The sequence below is a fragment of the Terrapene carolina genome, unplaced genomic scaffold (genome assembly GCF_002925995.2).
Source record: "Terrapene carolina triunguis isolate 2854851 unplaced genomic scaffold, T_m_triunguis-2.0 Scaffold190, whole genome shotgun sequence".
NCBI classification, from domain to species: Eukaryota; Metazoa; Chordata; order Testudines; family Emydidae; genus Terrapene; species Terrapene triunguis.
Window position 1 is genome coordinate 400,131 of NW_020664541.1, and position 20,226 is coordinate 420,356.

General features: G+C 43.5%; 1 protein-coding gene across 2 annotated transcripts in view; it reads right to left on the bottom strand.

Annotated features, from left to right (window-relative positions):
* The window catches only part of BCL2L13 (BCL2 like 13), a 104,502-nt gene that overhangs the window by 70,913 nt on the left and 13,363 nt on the right, over nt 1-20,226 (bottom strand). For both annotated transcript variants that reach the window (XM_026654342.1, XM_026654341.2), the window contains exons 3-4: nt 13,442-13,549; nt 1,185-1,341 (exon numbers count right to left, since the gene is read on the bottom strand). In XM_026654342.1, the coding sequence (XP_026510127.1) occupies nt 1,185-1,341; nt 13,442-13,549 (265 nt within the window). The remainder of the gene's footprint in view (nt 1-1,184; nt 1,342-13,441; nt 13,550-20,226) is intronic.

The window sequence follows — 20,226 nt, forward strand, 5'->3', positions numbered from 1 at the left end:
ATATCAGGAACAGCTATGCAAGAAGAGTTCTGGGAGAGTAATACTCAAAGAACGGGCAGAGGACACCTGAAAATCTCAATTTCCTCCTACCCCATTAGTGTATATATCTACAAATCGGAAACAGTGCAGCCCAAGCTTTTCCAATGCTGTCTTCACAGCCATATTTATATAGATAATCTCCCAAACTGGCTCATCAGAGCCCAAGATTTCTATGCACAGTTTTTGGACATCAGATGCATTGTCATCCAGTGCAGCCAGAATAGGAAGAAGTCAGTTTGGCTCCCCTAAAACCCAGATTGCTTATTCACACAAAAGGGCAACCAAAGCAACTCTACTATCTAGCACTAGCACTTTAACCAAGACACTGGGACATCAGTTACATGCCCTATTGGAATTTAAACATTGATTTCTAAGACGAAAGGCCAGTTCTTTATTCTCTACAGATAGCCCAACTTCCCACACTCTCTTGAAAGGATACAATCAATCAACAAGTAAAATAACCCCTTTTCTGTCTCATGTGGGCTCCTTGAGGATCCACCCCACTACACAATTTTTTTTTTTTTAAAGTAACAAAAAAAGCTGACTTACATTTAAACACGTTTCTGCGCTACCTGAATGTAACTTCTCTATTATTTCCTACTTGTCCCTCATTTTAAAGGCCAGGAGCATGACAAGCTGAGAGGTACGTTCCCACAATGAAAATGTGGAAGTAGTTCCATTGGCAGATGTGCAACCAAGACAAGTTTAGCAACATCTGGGGTACCTAAAATACAGAGATATCAACAACATTAGCCCCATGGTATTGCAGTTACAGCATCAAGAACCTAACATTAAGATTACATGTTGAGTGGGGATGCTAACCTGGTTTCAGTACAGTATCTAGGAAATTTATGGTTTGCCAGATATCAACCAGTAGTTTAAACGTATGTCAAGTGAATCTTGGAGGCTCAATGCTCAGAAGTTAAAAGGGTTTGAAAATTGCCCTTAATGTTCAACACAGCAAAGGAGTGTTTGTGCTATTTTTTCATCTCTCTCATATATATCTATATGTATATCTAGAGAGAGAGGGAGCGCGCGCGGGGGGTGGGGGCGCGCGCAAAGGAAGATTGGAAGAAAAACAATGCAACCGTAAGAATTTAAAGGGAAAAGTACCTTCCCACTGAGCAAAGCAAATGACAACTTACTTGCTAAGCAGTATCTGTAGTGCTTTGTGAAGAGGTTCTTTCAGTTCCTGGGACACTTTCTCTCCGAGATGAGCTAAGCAATCTTCTATTGAACTCTCTGGATTAGCAGGACTGAATACTGGAGAAGTATGGCAGTCAAACCCAGTGCTGGTGAAGGCTGAGGACAAAGCAAAAACGAACCCCAAAACACTAAATACAATTGGCCACAAAACTGTTCAGCTACTATGAAGTCACATGAAATTAATTTCACACAGTAAAATGCCTGGCTTCAGAGTAAGAGCATGCTTGTATAACAATTTCAGAAAGACACACCAGGGGCAAATTCAGCCTGAAATAATTAAGTACAAACCCACAGATGTCTCTGGGCCAAAGCAGCCCCTCTAATTTCTTACTTAGAGCTTTGTGTTAACAGGAAGATCCATGCATATATGTGAATTGTAAGCTATATATATTTTGCACAATTACTGAAAACCACCTCCAAGTTACACTTTTTCACAATTATACCCACTGTGAAAGTTACATCCCTATTTACATCACTGCTGAATCTGGCCACAGACATGGCTAGATCTGCAACAATGCCCAAGTGCAATTCTTAAAATAATATTCTGTTTGACTACGATTTTTTCCATCTCTTAATTTTTAATGGGTTATCTAGTCCACCCCTGCCCATGGAGTGCTGTTCCCTACAATAAGTTACCCAGTGACTGGAATTTTAATACCATGATCAATGATAATCACAGACGACATAAATACTGTGTATAGACCAGGTGTCCGAGCTGACCTTCACTGAGATTATGTTTTGACGTTATATACTCAAACTTAAAAACACAACAGCATTATTAAACCAATATAACTGGGCATTTTAGTATTCATTAAGGATTGGAATTTACCGGAATGTGACACTGAATCTAAAATTGCAAACACAAAAGTCAGGAAATACAAAAGTCAAGGTTCTCATAGCAACCTTAACTTACTCACCTGGCACACACACTACACAAATCTCTCTAAAATATTCACATACCACTGCAAAAGTAGCTGCAATGATTTATCCAAGAGCAAAATTGGGTCCTTTCTACATAATCTGGGCAAGTTAAGATGATAAAAATTTTAGCTGTTGTATTTCTTGATGTGTTTAAAATTGTAAATTTAACATTAAATAGAAAAAAAAACAGTTATGTAACTTCTTGCTAATGAAAAAGGATAACAATCTCAGCTGACTCACAGGGTACTTACATATTGCATAATCCAAAATATATGTGGGCTAGGGGTCTCAATGGTGAACTTCAGTAGCAGCATAAAAGCCACACCTACATCAATATTAAAATACGGAAGGGTGCACTTGAAGGGAGGTGCAAAGCTAGCTATATCCCACCTCTGCACTCCCCTGAATCTCCTGGCTGCTATATGCTGATTTAGTTCCCTGCATAAATTAGAGCAGCCTGAGAGTTGCTCTAACTTATAACAGCTCATAACAGCTGTTATACTATTAACACCCATTACACCACCTGGAATTGCTATAGCACAGTACACTGGGGCCAACAGTGTTGATAAACATCAATTAAAAATTAGATATTCTAATTTAAATTGAATACACTTTTGTTTTTAAAAATAAAAAACTCACTCAAAATTAAATCTGTAATTATGACAACCCATAACTCAAATCGGTGAAAGAATTTTGCTCAAGCTTTCTGAAGAAGCATCTTCCTTTTGGGGACCAAGCACACAAAATTTAAGGAAAAGAAAAAGAGGAGGAGAATTTGAAAAAGTTATGAGCATGAGAAAAATATTAACAAAACCGTTGCTAGAACATCCATTGCCATCTCAACACTATAAAAGGAGAGGTTACTTATCTGGATAGTAACTTGAGTTTTTCTAGATGTTTGTCCATATGGGATTCCACCATAGGATGTGGTTGTGCCCGTGCACTCTTGACCAGAGACAGTAAATAGCAGCATCCATGGCTCTGGGCGGAGCCTGGAAGACTCCATCACAGGGGGGATGGAAGGCAGGAGGTGCAGCACCCATAGGGACGAAACATCTTGAAGAACTCAAGTTACTGCATAGGTAAGTAACCACTTCTTTGAGTATATGTCCCTATGGGTGTTCCACCAGAATCATAGAAGATTAGGGTTGGGAGAGACCTCAGGAGGTCATCTAGTCCAACCCCTTGCTCAAGGCAGGACCAACACCAACTAAATCATCCCAGCCAGGGCTTTCTCAAGCCGGGCCTTAAAAACATCTAAGGATGGAGATTCCACCACCTCGCTAGGTAACCCATTCCAGTGCTTCACCACCCTCCTGGTAAAATAGTATTTCCTAATATACAACCTATACCTCTCCCACTGCAACATGAGACCACTGCTCCTTGTTCTGTCATCTGCCACCACTGAACAGCCGAGCTCCATCCTCTTTGGAACCCCACTTCAGGTAGTTGAAGGCTGCTATCAAATCCCTCCTCATTCTTCTTTTCTGCAGACTAAACAAGCCCAGTTCCCTCAGCCTCCCCTCATAAGTCATGTGCCCCAGCCCCCTGATCATTTTCATTGCCTTCCGTTGGACTCTCTCCAATTTGTCCACATCCTTTCTGTAGTGTGAGGCCCAAAACTGGACGCAATACTCCAGATGTGGCCTCAACAGTGCCGAATAGAGGGGAATAATCACTTCCCTCGATCTGCTGGCAATGCTCCTACTAATGCAGCCCAATATGCCGTTAGCCTTCTTGGCAACAAGGGCACACTGCTGACTCATATCCAGCTTCTCATCCACTGTAATCCCCAGGTCCTTTTCTGCAGAACTGCTGCTTATCCAGTTGGTCCCCAACCTGTAGCAGTGTATAGGATTCTTCCATCCTAAGTGCAGGACTCTGCACTTGTCCTTGTTGAACCTCATCAGATTTCTTTTGGCCCAATCCTCCAATTTGTCTAGGTCATCTGGACCCTATCCCTACCCTTCAGGGTATCTACCTCTCCCCCCAGCTTAGTGTCATCTGTGAACTTGCTGAGGGTGAAATCCATCCCATCATCCAGATCATTAATAAAGATGTTGAACAAAACCGGACCCAGGACCAACCCCGGGGTACTCTGCTTGATACCGGCTGCCAACTAGACATCGAGCCATTGATCACTACCCATTGAGCCCAACAATCCAGCCAGCTTTCTATCCACCTGATAGTTCATTCATCCAATCCATACTTTAACTTGCTGGCAAGAATACTGTGGGAGACCCTATCAGAAGCTTTGCTAAAGTCAAGATATATCATGTCCACTGCTTTCCCCATATCCACAGAGCCAGTTATCTCATCATAGAAGAGGTTCCCAAGCAGCATCTCAACGTGGAGGGAGATGCTGAGGAGGCAAATCAAGGCAATTCACTCTGGACACAGGTAGGATGGCATATTTGGTGAATGTGTAAACAGAGAATCAGGTTGTAGCCCTGCAAATATCTGCTATGGGGAGATCCTTCAGGAGGGCTATAAAAGTAGACGGTCACTCTATGAGGGGGATGTAAACCCACCACTTCACAGTGGGTCAAGATACAACCCAAAACCTACTTTAACAGTCTTTAAGTGGATATTGGCTGTCCCTTATGCCTTTTGGAAAAATATACAGTCTGGAGCAGGCCCTAAAGATCTTAGTCCTATCAAGGTAGAAGGTGAGGGCCCTCCCAATGTCTAGTGTGTGAACACTAGTCTCCGTTGTCGAGGCACAGAAAACTGAAAAACGAATCTCTTGGTTGACATGAAATTCCAATGAGGTTTTAAGGGAGGAAATGAGATGAAGGTACAGCATGACCCTGTCACAGTAGAAAGCAGTGTATGGTGGGTCTGCCACAAATGCCCTGAGTTCTTCCATTCTTCTCGCTAAGGTGATGGCAACCAGTTATGAAGTCCGGAGGGAGAGAGATCAGGTAGCCATGAGTTCAAACGGGGGGAGGGGGTATTCCTCAAGGCACTGAGGACCAGATTAAGGTCCCATGGACAAGAGATGCTCTGGACAGGGGGAAAATAAACTGTATAAACCCTTAAGGAATCTGGCTACGGTGTATGGGCAAAGGCTGAAACCCCTTCTATAGGCAAGTGGAAGGCAGTAATGGCTTCCAGGCATACTCAAACTGAGCATATTGACACAACTTGTGTCTTTAAGGCCAACAGGTAACATAGGATCCTTGGGGTGGAGCTTCTGAGGCTTGTAAAGAGCAGTGAAAACACCAGGAATAGAAGCGTTTCCACTTTTGCCGATAAGTCTTACAAGTAGTAAGTTCTTTTATCTAGCAGGAAAATGCCTGAAAATTGGCTGAGAAATTTAATTCTATGCCTGAGAACCATCTAGGAGCCAAGACTTCAGGTTCAGAGACTAAAGGTTTGAATGGGTTAGAGAGCTGGAGCTCTCTGATAGGAGATCCTCCCTGAGGGGAAGGCAGAAAGACATTGCCACAGAGAGATGAAGTAGATCTGAGTAACACTGAGAAGCTAGTCTCGGCCATGAGGGCACTATCTGAATAGACCTCACCCCTTTTGTCTCAGTTTTGAGCAAGGTCCTGAGGATTAGAAGAATAGGCAGGTAAGTGTAGAGCAGGACACAGGGCCAAGGTTCTAGTGGGGCATCTCCCAAGGAATTGTGGCCATATGCTCTTTGGAGCAAAAAAGGCAATATTTCATATTGGTTGAAGTTGCAAAGAGGTCTGCCTTCAGGACGCCCCACGTTTGGCAGATACTGTGGAAGTCAGAGCTGTTGAGTTCCCACTTGCGGTTCTAATGGCAGTTTCTCCTCAAGCAGTCTGCAACTGTGTGCTGAAGTCACGGTAGGCAAGCCGCAGAAATTTCTATATGATGGGAGAGGCACCTGTTCCACAGCCTTAGCAATTCTGCACGTAAGGACTGGGCTCTTGCTCTTCTTTGTCAGTTTATGAAGTACATAGCTGCCTGTTGTCCAATATTACCCTGAAAGTGTCCCTCTACGTCATGAAGAAAGTGCTGACATGCACAGTGGACTGTCTTTACCTCTGGGATGTTGATGTGGTGCAGTCCGCCTTGTGAGGACCATTTGCCTGTGCTGTGGCACCCTGTAGGTGCATTCGCCAACCCAACAGAGGTATCTGTTGTGAGGATTTTTGAACATGGCAGACGTGTATGTGGTTCCCATGCAGACCTTCAGACGGCCTTTCCATTACCTGAGAGAATCCAGTACTCAGTGAGGTACAGTAATATGTTTGGAAAGGCTCTCTCTGTTCAGAGCATATGTAGTCTTTAAACATGCCTGAAGACATCTGAAGTGCAGTCTCACATGCGGCATAACAGATGTGGCAGCCAACATGTGGCCCAGGAGTTGTTGGCAGGTCCTGTTTGCAGTTGTTTGTGGGCTGTGCTGTAGAGCAGAGATCAGGCTGGACATAGTGGAGAATCTGTCCTTGGGCAGGTAAGCCTTGCCAGTTAGGAAATCTAGCATGGCCACAATGAAGTCTGTTTTCAGGAATGGTGTAAATGTGGACTTTTTTAGATTGATGCAGAGGCCCAGAGAGGCCTGGGCCTTGGTCATTGCTAACTCAGCCTTTTGGGCAGAGCAGCCCCTACGGAGCCAGTTATTCAAATACAGAAAGACCGCAAAGCCCCACTGATGCAGGTGGGCCACTACTGCTGAAGGGTCCTTCATAAACACTCTTGGGGCCACGGAGAGCCCAAAGGAAAGGACAAGCTATTGGTAATGTTCCAAGCCTATGGCAAAATGCAGAAATGCTTCTTGGAGGGATGAATAGCCACATGAAAGTGAACATCTTGGAAATCAAGGGCAATCAACCAGTCCTCCCAATCCAGGGATCATCATCCTGATGTGCTGCAATAGGGGATAGGTGTTCAGATTCCCGAGGTCTAACAATCGGCCTCCAACCACCGCCTCTTTTGGAAACCAGGAAATATAGGGAATAGAACCCTTTACCAACAAATTCATGGGGAAACAGCTCAATTGTCTGAGGTAATGAGCTCTCAAGCAGGTAGGAAGTGGGATAGGCAGTCTCCAAAGGGATGGCGGATGGCAGAATCGTGCAGCAGAAGATCTAGAGGAAGATGTTGTTTGAGGCCCTCAACCAGGTTATCAAAATGGTCACTTAGAGGAAAGTGCGTGTTGAGCGGTCATGGAGAATGGTGTTCCCCTTCTCTGAGGGTCTGGATCCCCTTCTAGGGGGCTCCGTAGAGCTAGCGTAGATCTAATGTTGTCCTAGGGTCTTTAAAGGAATGGAGCAAGGAGTCTTTGTGGCCACTGAACAGCTTGGGCTCTTCAAATGGGAGGTCATCCACAGTATTTTGCACCTCCCTCAAGAGACCAGGACACTCGCCACATAACTACTGTGAAGCAGGGTCAGTGACGGGATGGGAGACATACACCATTATCTTGGTCAGAATGTAATTTTTTGCCTGTCTGTTTTTAAGTAGACAGAATAGTGGCAGGTGCCTGCTACAGAGTACATGCTGGTGATAACAAGACCTCGTTGATGGGTAGGGTGATCTTACTCTGGTGCGTGATACGTAAAATATCCACTAGGGAACATTGAAACTCCTGGACCTCCGCCAAAGGAATCTGAAGGGATTCAAATGGAAATTTCATTAAGTCGTGGAAGGCCCTAAAGTCATCTGCATAGGAAGGTGGTGGTGGCATTACCACCTCACCACAGGATGATGCTAACTTAGCTAAAAGGGTCGACCCTTCTTCAGTCAATGGGTGTCTCTCCTCTTAGGTCTCCTCAGATGCCATGGGAACGTGCAGTACTGGGAAGTGATCTTGTGGTGCTGGTGGTTGTTGCAGTACTAGCAGGTGTTCTTGTTGGCCCACTGCAGAAGTGGATAGGAGAAGGGTTGCAAAGGGCATTTGTTTCCAGGGAATCTGAGGCGTCTGCTGGAAAGGCCTCCTCAGGGTATGTCCCCAGAAAAGCAGGGTGTTACAGTGCTAAAACAGAGCCCTGTATGGAAACCTCCAAGTGTCATCCCCTGAGTAGAATGGGGGGGCTTTGTGCATTAGTACTGGTACCAGAGGCAGTGGATCAGATCCTGTTCTTGCGCATAAAGGTTCAGTCACCAACAGGAGCGGCAGGTCTGTATAATTTTTGGTGGTGCCCATTACAGGTCCAAGTCCTGCACCTCCCCCCCCACACACACACACACACCTGCCTTGTAAGCCGACATATATATTTTAAAATAATGGAAAAATGGACTGGAAACATAAGCGTTTAACAGATTTCCTATATTGCACAATATCACTATCATAAGAAAAAATTATTTAACTGAGAATATCAACTTTATTAATACTCTTTTGAATACGGAAACAACCAGGCACTCTACGATCAATAACCCTCAAAAGCAAATACTTCCCAAAATTAACACAAATGTAGCCCTTGTTTTGTGATGTTCTTTCGGAGGCAGCAAATGCTTTTTGTCATTGTTCAGTTCTTGAAATGAAGTCATCCAGGAGACTTGAAATGTCCAATTCAGAGGTAGAGTTCTTATGAATGTGCAGAAATGCCAAGTGATTTAGACGTTCTTAGCCCATTGTTGTTCGCAAATAATTTTTCAGTCTGCGCAGGCAACTGAATGATTGCTCAGCGGTGCAGGTTGTAGTTTGAATTGTGTAGAATAATTTCGGGAGAATTGTAACTTCTGACATGTCATTCAAGCCTTCATTTTGTTTCAGAAATTGCTTCACTTCGTTCACCGAATTAAACTGGCAATTTCTTGATCTGCAAATATCACTCAACATTTCTAAATGGAGAGATGGCCTCTTCATGTTAATGTCACCATGGAAAGCTTCACTTACTGGGACAATGTCCTGTTTCGAGCCATTTGCTGCATCATTTATATCCTTCTCCAATTTTACTGCGAATGTAAAGCTTTCTGTTGAAAACCTCTGTTCAATGGCAACTTTGCAAGCATCAATGATCCCGACATATATTTGATGAAAATATTCTTTGGGGTCACTGAAGGTGTAAGGAAGGCTTCCATGGTGAGCCATATCAGTGGCTTGCGTTTTCTCAGGTGTGTAGGATCATTTAAATAAAGATTTCTTGCCTTCTCTACTGTTGATTCCCAGAAGTGATTGTATGATGAGTCGGTGCGCATCCCGCTCAACACCTCTTGCAACAGGCCAACTTCCTTCATAACGCTTGCCAATGACATGTTTGGGCTTTGAATTTTTGCATTAGCTTCTTCTACAGGACCCATGGCTTTCACAAGAATTGTTAGTGTAAAGTACGTTGAAAAAGACTGAAGTTGCTTCAAGAATCCACTACATTTTGAGGCAAATTCTTCTGAAGAGTAACTAAATTCATCTAGGCAGTTAATCATGGCCTTGTAGTTGTGGAGCAGAGATTTAATGCTACTGATCTTTAGTGTCCATCTTGTTGGGCACAATGGTCATAAAGAAGGCTCCCCTTCATTCTGAAACTCTCTGAATGCTACCATACGCTTTGGTGACTCCCTGAAGGCATTGAGATCTTTCACCATCGAAAACATATCACGACATTTTGGAATATTATGTAGGATACCCTGCGTGGCAAGGTTAAGAGAATGTGCAGCATAGTGCACAAATTCCGCTCTTGGCTCTCGACCTTCACTCTGGCTTTGGAACCCAGTAAATTTGCCGGATACATTACTGGTTCCGTTGTAACACTGTCCCCAGCAATCAGAAAAGTGAAAATCACACCAGAGAAATGTATCTTCCACAATTTTGAAAAGAGAAGCAGCATCCTTCACATCAGTTTGGTAAAACCCAATAAACTCCCCATAAATCTCCCAGTCTTCACTAGAAAAGAACCTTAAAGAAAAACTTACTTGTTCTTTTCTTGACAAATCAGTAGTCTCATCCATTACAATGGTGTAAAACTCTGAAGCCTTTATCTTTTGCACAATTTGTCTTAGCGCCATCATTGCCATCATTTTGATTATTTTGTTGTTAACCTCAGGTGACAGCCATTTTGTGCAACTAAGCCACTGTCTCAGTTCCTCTGAATCTGTACTGCGTAGCAACAAGAGCTGCATCAAATTTGAATCCCTCATTATGTCCACGTAGTTCTGTTCTTTGTTGAGCTAGGTACTGAACATTGTTAAAGATTTTGTGCAGTGCATTCCTAGCTGATTGCGATTGTTTTCTGTAACTGGCCGACATTAGTGCAGAAACATTTACCTGCAATTGCAGAGCAGCATACTTCAGTACCGCTTCCTTGTGACAAGAGGATTTTTCGTATGATGTAAAACCACGCAATGTGTCTCCAATTTTGAAATCCGGACGAAATAAATGTTGGTTTGGCCTTCGTAGAAAATATTAAGATCTTCTTTTCAGAACAGTTTTTGCAGACTGAGCAAAAAGCTCTGTCTAATTCACTATTGTACTCCAACCATGTAAAAATGATAGCCAAGATTGCTGAAAACTTCTTATCTTGTAGATTTGCAGCATCTTTCTTTTGTATAACTTCAGTTTGAAAGCTGGGTGTCGAACTCAGGCCGTCACTTGATGAATTACCCTTTTCTTCTTTTCCTCTGGGTAACTTTATTAAGAATGTATCCATTGTTGATTATTACTGGTCCTACAAATCAAAAATTTGTTGCTGAGATAAAATGAAGCTACAATGCGCCGGCGCCACAAGATTACAAGGGCCAATTAAAAGTGGAAAGTCAGAAGCAGCACTCGCCTGTTTCAATACATTATATTTTGTTGTACCCATATACAACCAATTATATACTTTAAAGAGAGTAAAATAATCAAGTATTGTGCTAACCGTGATCATACCCCAAACTGACCGCCAAATTGAAGTTGCGTGTTTTTCCCCTCAGGTGAGGGCTCTGGGGATGAGGGGTTCATGGTGCAGGAGGGGGCTCAGGGCTGGGATGAGGGTTGGGGTACAGGGGGTGAGGGCTCTGGCTGGGGGTGCAGGGCCAAGGATGAGGAGCTTGGGGTGCAGAAAGGCTGCCCCAGGGCTAGGGCCAGAGAGGACACCCCTCCCCCTCAATACTCTCCCCGCCAGCAGCAGTGAGCTCCAGGGGACGGGCCCCCTTCTTCCTCCTCCCAGCAGCACACTCACCCTGCACCACTGTCACTGCACATGCTCCTAGGGCCCCTATCAGGTCCAGGAAATCCCCTCCCCTCGCCTGTGGTGGGTGCCGGGGGCGGGCTGCCATCATGTGTGGCCTCCTCCCCTTCTGCTGCCCCTCACCGTAGCCTCACTGGGGGTGGGGGAATGGGGCTGCCCATTGCCCAGCGTGAGGCAGGAGCGGTGACTGGGGGCGGTGGGGGAAGAAGGGGCAGAGTGTCACAACACTCACCCAAGCCCCAGCTGCTCAGGTCCAGGAAGCGCCCTTGCCTCCCCTGTGGTGGGTGGGTGCCAGGGGCTGCCATCACATGTGGCCTCCTCCCCTGCTGCAACCTGCTGTCCCTCACCATAGCCTCATGGGGGATGGGGCTGCCTGGAGTGGTGGCTGTGGGCGGGGCACGGATCACATGGTCAGACACTCACCCAAGCCCCAGCAGCTGCTCAAGTGAGGTCCAGACTCCATCTCCTGGAAGCCCCCTCAGCGTTGCCTCCCAGTGGGTGCCAGGGGAGGGGAGGGCTGCCAATCATGTATGAGCTTCCTCCCCCTGCAGGTGCGGCAGCCGTCTCAGCCTGCCGCCGGCATCACTCTTGTGTTGTAGGCAGCAGCGACCACCAGCAGCAGCAAGGAAGCGCAGCGCGGAGTGGCAGGGCAGCCTCCCGCTTGAGGCAGGGATGCTCCGGGGCCTGGGGGAGGCGTGTGAGGGCGGCCGGCAGGGAACGCTCAGCTGAAGGTGCGGGAGCGGCAGGCAGAGCCAGGGGAGAGACCCGACTCCGAACATTGGTGGAGCCGGGCCCCCCGGTCCTGAATATTCCTGGAGCCTGGGCACCACGGACCTATACAACTCACTGCCCCTGGTCACCAACTGTAGAAGCAGCACTGGGGGAGAGGCTCTTACAGTACCCCTTAAGACAAGGGACTCCGGTTTCTCCGAGATGAGGAGATCCTCAGGGCAAAGGAATCCAGAGGGTGCTGGTGGGCTATGATAATGGGGATTGATGTAGGACTGGGGATGCCGCATGCAGTACCAGAAAGGCAGACGAGATGACATCTCTGTGCTTGAAGTGTTTATATCTCATGGAGGGCAGTCCTGGACAGGAGCCAGGGGTCGGTCTGGCTGATCTCAATGTTTCCAAGAGGATGTCTGTTCCAAAGCCCTTGAGATAGTCTTAGAGTCCCTGGTTTTAGATGCACCTCGGTGACTAGAGGCATCAGACAGTACCAAAGCAGGTCTCTCTCGGTACTATTTAACTGAAGACCTCCCATCGAGGTGACTTCTTAGGTGTTACCAAGGTTTTGGTACCAGTGTCAGCTGGAGACTCAGTTGTACCCATTATGGGAGGCAAGGTCTCTGGGTAGTTAGCTGTAAGAAGTGACTTTCCCTATCGGATACTCTCAAAAAAGGGGTGAAGGGCTTTTTTCTTTTAGAGGGCTTCATCTCTGGAACCTCCTCTGGAGCTCTGGAAGTCAACTGTGCAGCTTGAGAGATTGAGGCTGATGTATAGTGGGGGAGAAACAGACCCCTACTGGAGCTAAAGAATGTTTCAAGAGGAGCTTCAGCCTAGCCTCTCTATCCTTGCAGGACCTGCCCTTAAACCTAGTGCATACTTTACACTTGGATGGGACATGAGATTCTCCAAGACACCAGAGAGAGCTAGGGAGCCCATCGCTATAGGGAAGAGACCTGTGATGGGTCTGGCAGGACTCAGTCTTAGGCATAACCTGGAGAAGTGCCATAGGCCAGAACAGGTGATGCAAGAAATTCAGGGGCAAAAAGAAACCGGGGGGGGGGGGGGGGGGGGCTCAAGCACACATTGTGCTCTAAGAGAACAAGAGAAACTAACAAATAAAAACTAGCTAAGTAAATAAAATAAACAAGAAAATGTGAAAGGCAGAAAGAAGATGCAAACAGCAGACACCACAACTGTTCCATCTCAAGCTGGAGATGGTTGGGAAAGAACTGGAGCAGCAGCACGTCCATGCCTCCTTATACGTCCTTGCCTGGGAGCACAAGGCGCTGCTTTGCACAGGCGCACACCCTGCTATTTATAATCTCTGGTCAAGAGTGCACAGATGCGCACACATGTTACCATGGAGAATGCACATACTTGAACTGTAGCATTATAACATAAGGTTGCATCAACTGAAATAAATGGGGGGAGGGGGAGAAATCCACCAAACAAGCACAGACCTTCCAAAATTTCTTCATCAAGGTGTTTTAGCTCCTCCTCGATTTCTGTCTTAAGCTTCTCTAGAACCTCTTTCTCCAAAGCTTGTAGTATTACAGACTGCTGGGGCCCTGAAACAAACCAGAGAAGTTGGTCAAAAGGTGCACTATCTGCCAGGAGAGTTAAATAATGGTGGCTGATATAAAAAATTTTAAGTGTAAAGAATCTAGAATTTAGTTGCACAAAACAGAGTTCAACTTCCCACAGCAACATTAAGTCTGACCTCTTTTTACATATATTACAATGGAGCTTTATTACATGATCAATGTATAATCCATATAATAGTCTATCTTGCACACATGCAGAATACTCTATTTGGTTTAAATAAGAATATGTAAAAAGTGTTTAACAAATTAATTAGTAAACAACTAAAAGGAAGGCCACAAACAGCAAATAGTTTAAATCCAAAAATGAACTGAAGAGTAGTTTTCAAAACCATCCTAATCATAAACCAGAGGATGCAAATAAGCAATATGCAAATAACTACAGTCAGTCAAAACCATATCAAACTACACCAAATCAAAGCAGACAGCATCAGAAGTTACAACATTTATCTAGTAGCATCTGTCTCCTCTAAATACAGAGAATAAATATAATTTGATATTTCTTAAATTTTACAGAACTACATACAAAAAAAATCCAAGGAAGCGGTCAACCAACAAAAGGCACCTCAAACTCCAGGTACTGAAGAATCCCAAAATCTCTATTAGGCAGCCCTTTTATCTTCTGGGCTTTATGGTCCCCTTTTCATATAGGGTCTACAGGTCACAACAGATCATCTAATGCAAAGCTTCCAAAGTCTTGTTCTAGATAGTCTAACAACTAAACCAAATTATTTCAGACATGTCAACAACACTTGTCTTTGTTCAGAATGGTATAATATCCCAGGTGTTTGACTTATGAACCGGAAAAGTCTAAAACTATTTCTGAACAGGTGAAAACACATTGAACATTCAAGGCTTTCAGAAACTGCTAATTGGATTTTAATCTAACTTCCTGGAAAGAGTTCACCTCTGGGCTGAGACAGAGCCAACAAAAATGCTGCTTAAGTAGCTGCTCTTTGGGAAAAGGTACAAGCCACAAAGAACAGGTGCTTAGAAAGAATGTGCCACATCAGACTCTCAACACCTAGCCAACTTTTTTTTCCTTTCCTTTCCCCCATTCTCAACACTTTTCTTCTAGCTCCTTCCCAGAAACTTTCAAACAAGCCTTTATATTCCCTTGTCCTAACGATCTCTGTTCCATCTAAGTACTGTCATTTCCCCTGAGCTCACTAAGCCAACGGTCTACTCTTGTTTTCTCTACTTCTTTTCTTCCAGTTTTCTAAAATGTGCTCCAGTCCATTAACTCCAAAAACTGCTGACTCAAAAACTGCTCAATAAGTAAACTCTTCCAGGCAACTCTTAATTGTTTATCAGTCCTCATTTGTTCTGATCTCGGTTTCCTTCAACAGTGTCAATAACTTTCCTCCACAAACTAGGCTTCTATGATTATGTTCCCCTGGTTCTTAGCTCTCCTTACTACCTTCAGCATTCCTTTAGAGGCTCCACTCTGTCCCTCCAGGTTTCATCTTTGTACCCTCCATGGTGATTCTATTCATGATCATTGTTTCCCACATTTCAGATTTTAGATATTTAGAACAGCCTAGTAATATTCATTAGCATTGCTTCCAGTGACATCTGTATTTGAAAAGTGAGTTGGAAGTGTTTACCTAAAATCAATCTAGCTGAGCATGGGTAGGAACTTCAGAATTGTTCATATACACATGCTATTCTCCAGTTGTAGCTACCTGTGTGAAGCACACTCATGCCAACTGAATGCATGAGTCAGCGGAAAAGGTTTACAGTTCCTGATGTGAACAGTTCAAAAATGCAGCAGATGGCCAGTCCCATTTCATTTTTCTCAGCCCCACGATTATGCAACTATCTCCTCCTCTCAAACTATTTTCCTTAGCTTCCCAAGTTCCTCTCAAACAAACACTTTTTCTCTCACCCTGAACCATAAATTCAAGAGAAGAGCTCTTCCTTATTTTGGGTAATGAGCAGCCACACACTAAAGCTTTATCAGTTCCCTCAATATCCCCTCTTGGAATCGCTGAAGTACAACTTCACAATCAAAACCAACAAGTACATACACATACAGCCTCCTGTTTTAATATATGCCTCACCCTGCCCTGCTTGGAAGGAAGGCAGCAGCCTTTGTAGACAACGACCCTTTCTCATGTGACTAACGTGATGCTGATTGCACATGACAAGCTGTCATACTTGATAACAAGTCATGTGGAAAATGTGAGCAAGAGAAATCCCACTGCTACCAGCGTACAAAAGAATTGTTTTGATAACTGATGCTGCAGAGTCAATGGTTTCCATCTCATCAACACCCTCAACTTTACAGCAGCAGATTCCAACAGTATAAAACCATTTAGCGGTGCCAGAGCATTAAAAAAAAAAAATCTATCCCTCTGGCTCAGTGACTCTACAGGGAGCAAACACTGCAAAGATCAACAGACTCCAGCTTCCTGCAGCTCCATTCTCTTGATCCCCATCAATATAAAGAAACATGCCCAATTTCAGAGAACAGTTCAGTGCAATACGAAGGGTCTTAAAAGAGAAGTACCCCTTTAAGTAGTTTTCAAAGCTGTTCAGAAGTAACCAGAAGAAAAAAGACTTCAGTATCAGCTTCTGGGGAAATGGAAGTATCCCTATGATGATCTCAAGTGATACCCCATGGCCGACCCGGAAGTGGCACTGATAGGGGATCCATGTGGAGCCAAACTTACCTTTCCAAGGATAAAAGGACAGGTCAACCCAATGCAGGACCTTTATTGGCAAGTGGATCCTGCAGGGTCCTTCACTTCCTCACAGGACAAAAGCACAAAGAACACAGTAATTTGTATCACAGCACTCCAGTTTGCACAAGTTAATCATGGGGGGGTGTGATGAATGTGCGAGTTTTTGTTAATAGATTTATGATCCATATGTGCATCTCAGTTTATGTATCATTCACAGAGTGTAGACGAGAATGAGACATGTCCAAGTGTCACATATTCTCTCTGGGATGAGACCAGATACTTTAACAAGCACTGGCTGGAACCACACATCAGAACGGAGAATTCAGAACAGACAACAGGAGCCCCAGTAAAGAACATTATCACTTAATGACTAGAAAGTCAAAGCAGGGCAGGGTGGATTAAAAAAAATATATATATCAATGATTTAAAAAAATTGGATTTTTTTATTTAAATCGGATTTTTTTGATAAAATGCTTTTTGAGGAAAATCTAAAAATAGCTTTAATTAAGATATCTTTGAGCTATAATGTAACATCATGGAATAGGGATTATAAATTCTAATTCTATAGTATGAGACAATATATTCATGTAATGTTTAAGAAAAGTTTTGTAAATGAGTTCCAATAGTTCATAGATTAGGGACCCAAACTTATGGGGTTCCAGGGGCTTCTGTATAAACTATTTAGGTTAATCTTTCTATCTACCCCATGGGACTCTGTATCTTCTAGACTGAGCACTATCAGAGATGCTTAGTTTTGCAGTTCTCAAACTGTGGATTTGTGTCTCCAGAGATAACATGCTTGTTTTTAAATAAATAAATAAATATGTAGAGGTGAGAAATAACAAACCTCAACCCTATTGTCCCTCTGCAAATTTGTGTACACCGAGTCAATCACTTACCTCTCTCTAAAAATGCAAAGTTTCAAAACGTTCAAGGGGCTATGGCTTCTGCCTAAGGAATCTGACTTGAACCTGTTTTTTACCATGCTAACCTAAGGACTTCCAGACACTGTATTCCAGTTGAATAAATGCTACCTTGCTTTGAAAAGGTTTCTGGGTATTGCTGCAAAAAACTTACTGAGTACATTGCTCCCTAAGAAGGCAAAGTTTTCAGGAGTCTGATTTCATTTGGGCTGCAGCAAGGCACAGTGTGAAACAGGGATGCTGGAGCTCAAAGATGCATTCAAGTAATCTTTGAGGTCACATGGTCTCCCCTTGTGAAGAGTGTGGATGCTTGAAGTCTGGCGCACCAAAGGGGATACTCCCAGGAGATTATTTAAAGGCTGTCTTCTGGTTGCTGTAGTAGATGTCAGCATGGACATGTCTGAAACAGAACTGGCCATATTAGTTTCCTTCTTTAGGGGGAGGGATAGCTCAGTAGTTTGAGCATTGGCCTGCTAAACCCAGGGTTGTGAGTTCAATCCTTGACGGGGCCACTTAGGGATCTGAGGCAAAATCAGTACTTGGTCCTGCTAGTGAAGGCAGGGGGCTGGACTCGATGACCTTTCGGGGTCCCTTCCAGCTCTATGATAGGTGTATCTCCATATATTATTCTTCAAGATCAGTAGGCTAAAGTTGATGTAATTGCTGCTTTTTAAGCCAAAGCAACAGCAACCATACAGTCAGCACTTCCTAAATAATGCGCAGATGGCTCAATACTCCATAAAATAAAAAGTACGTCAAGCCAAGTGTTAGTTATATTAAATGTTTCCCCTAGAAAGATCTGAGAATACTACAAGCAACTTTATAGTTACTGAGACTAAGATTAAGTGATAGGCAACATACATCAACAAAATGATAGAATCCTCTCGTCCTCTAAAGTAGTGGTGCTCAACCACAAACAGCTGAAGATTCAAAGTGGTCACATGGAGCTGCAGAGTACCCCAAAATCAGACCCTGATGCTGTACTGCAGCATGGGTGACAAGATATTGTATCAATGTATACTGTCATACAGACTTAATGACATGAAAATGCAACATTATCATTCCCTATATCGCTTCTTTCTGAGGAGTGGAAGTTCTCACTCCTTACCATTGGGGGATCCCAAACAACTCCTTTTCATTTGCATTTAGTGGCTCTCATACCACACATAATATAAATAATAATCATAATGATCAAGCATATGGAATGCCAGACACTTGTGCATGAGCTGCTTGTTAAGCAACAAGAAACGGAAAACTGTTACAAGCAAAGAAAGCAGTAAAGGAGACACCAAGAGTGAGATAAGAAGAGGATGGAGAGGAGAGATGAGAGATGAAGGTAGGGTGAGGTTATGTAGGGCCTTAAAAGTGAAAAAATGGAGCTTGAATTATATATAAGAGACTGATGACAAGCAATGGGATTCCAAACAGGCAAAAAGGAAAGTAACATGGGCAGAGCCGGAGAGGAAGTTGACTTTGGCAGTGGCATATGGACAGATAGAAGGTGGGGATAGGGAGAGAAAAGTGTGAATGGCAGCAAGAAAGTTTGAGTAATGATGGCAAGAGATTACCAGTGTTGCTTGTCTGTTTGCTGAAGGAAATGAGGCAGGTTTAAAGCAATGGGGATGGAAAGAACAAATTTTGAAAGTATTCTCCTAGAACAACAAAGAGCATGTCTGAGAGAACATCCCTCTGCAGCGTAAGCAAACTTGTCTATGTTCTCTAAATAGCAGATTTGCTAGCTAGTTATCTTTACTCAGAAGCTCTATGTTCTCCTAGCTTTGGATGTCAGTTGAATACAAAAACTTGTACTGACATTTTGCTCTTAATTCAGTTTCAGTATTGATCTTTAATTAAATGCTTATAGGATTCTCCATTTCCTCCCCACTTTTAAACAAACTCAAATTTATTTTCTATGTTTGCATAAACTGATCTGAGATACAGAAAAATACTGATTCCTCTTGGAATCTTTTGTTCTAGTAATGAAAATGTCTATTTCAAATAGTGGCTTTGTTCTTACCCAATGCGCGTTTATTGAAACAAAATGTAGTTATCAAAGATTAGGAAATGGCATGGTCACATCTCCTGTGATAGCCAAATAACCCATGCTTTCCCACAAAAAGCTTATGAAACAGATAAATCGTAAGTGCGACAATGCATGGGTGTCTTGGTACTCAGGTGCCTGTCCCTTCCCAGAGCAGGAGATAAAATTACAACAGAAATTACACTGACACCAAAGTACAAACAGATATTGTTTATTAAAGACAAAAAATTTAATTGTACAGATTGAAGTATGAACTTAGTGCCACAGAGATAGTCGCAATTTTCAAAAAATACTTTGATACTACCCCCTTGATTTCTCTACTTTTTGCAAACCCTGACAGATAACCTCAGTAATTCTGATTCAGTACTTGTGTATTTCTATATGGTAGTTAAAGGGAAAAAAGTTTTAAGGATTTCCCTTCCCTCGTAACTTGATTTGAACATGTGCTGAAATACAAGAGACGTTAAAAATGGGCAATCCTGAATCATGACAAAGATTTTAATAAAAATACTGGCTGGCCAATTGCAGTCCATGCTCTCAGTTCTCGTGAATGCAGGTCAAACTGTATTAAGGATAAACAAATGTCAGACAATATTCAGAGAGTACTTGGAATCATCCATAATTGCAGATTTAAACAAGATCCAATTCCTTTGTTATCACTTGATGCAGAGAAAGTTTTTGATAGAGTGGAACTTTCTGTTTCAAGTCTAGTCCCAAAGGGACATTACTGGCCCCCAGTTCCTTACATGGATAACTGCTCTTTACACCAGCCCCAAGGCAGCTACACAAGATAATGGGGTTAAATCTCCCCTTTGAAATACACAGAGGGACTACTGGGCGGGGATGTCCATTGTCTCCTTTACCTTTACCACTGGCCATGGAGCCTTCTGCACAGAGGATAAGGACAATGACTACCACAGGAATAAAACTGACAGGAACATATCCGAAAGTAGTTTTATATGCAGATGATGTAATATTTTTATCTAAACGAAG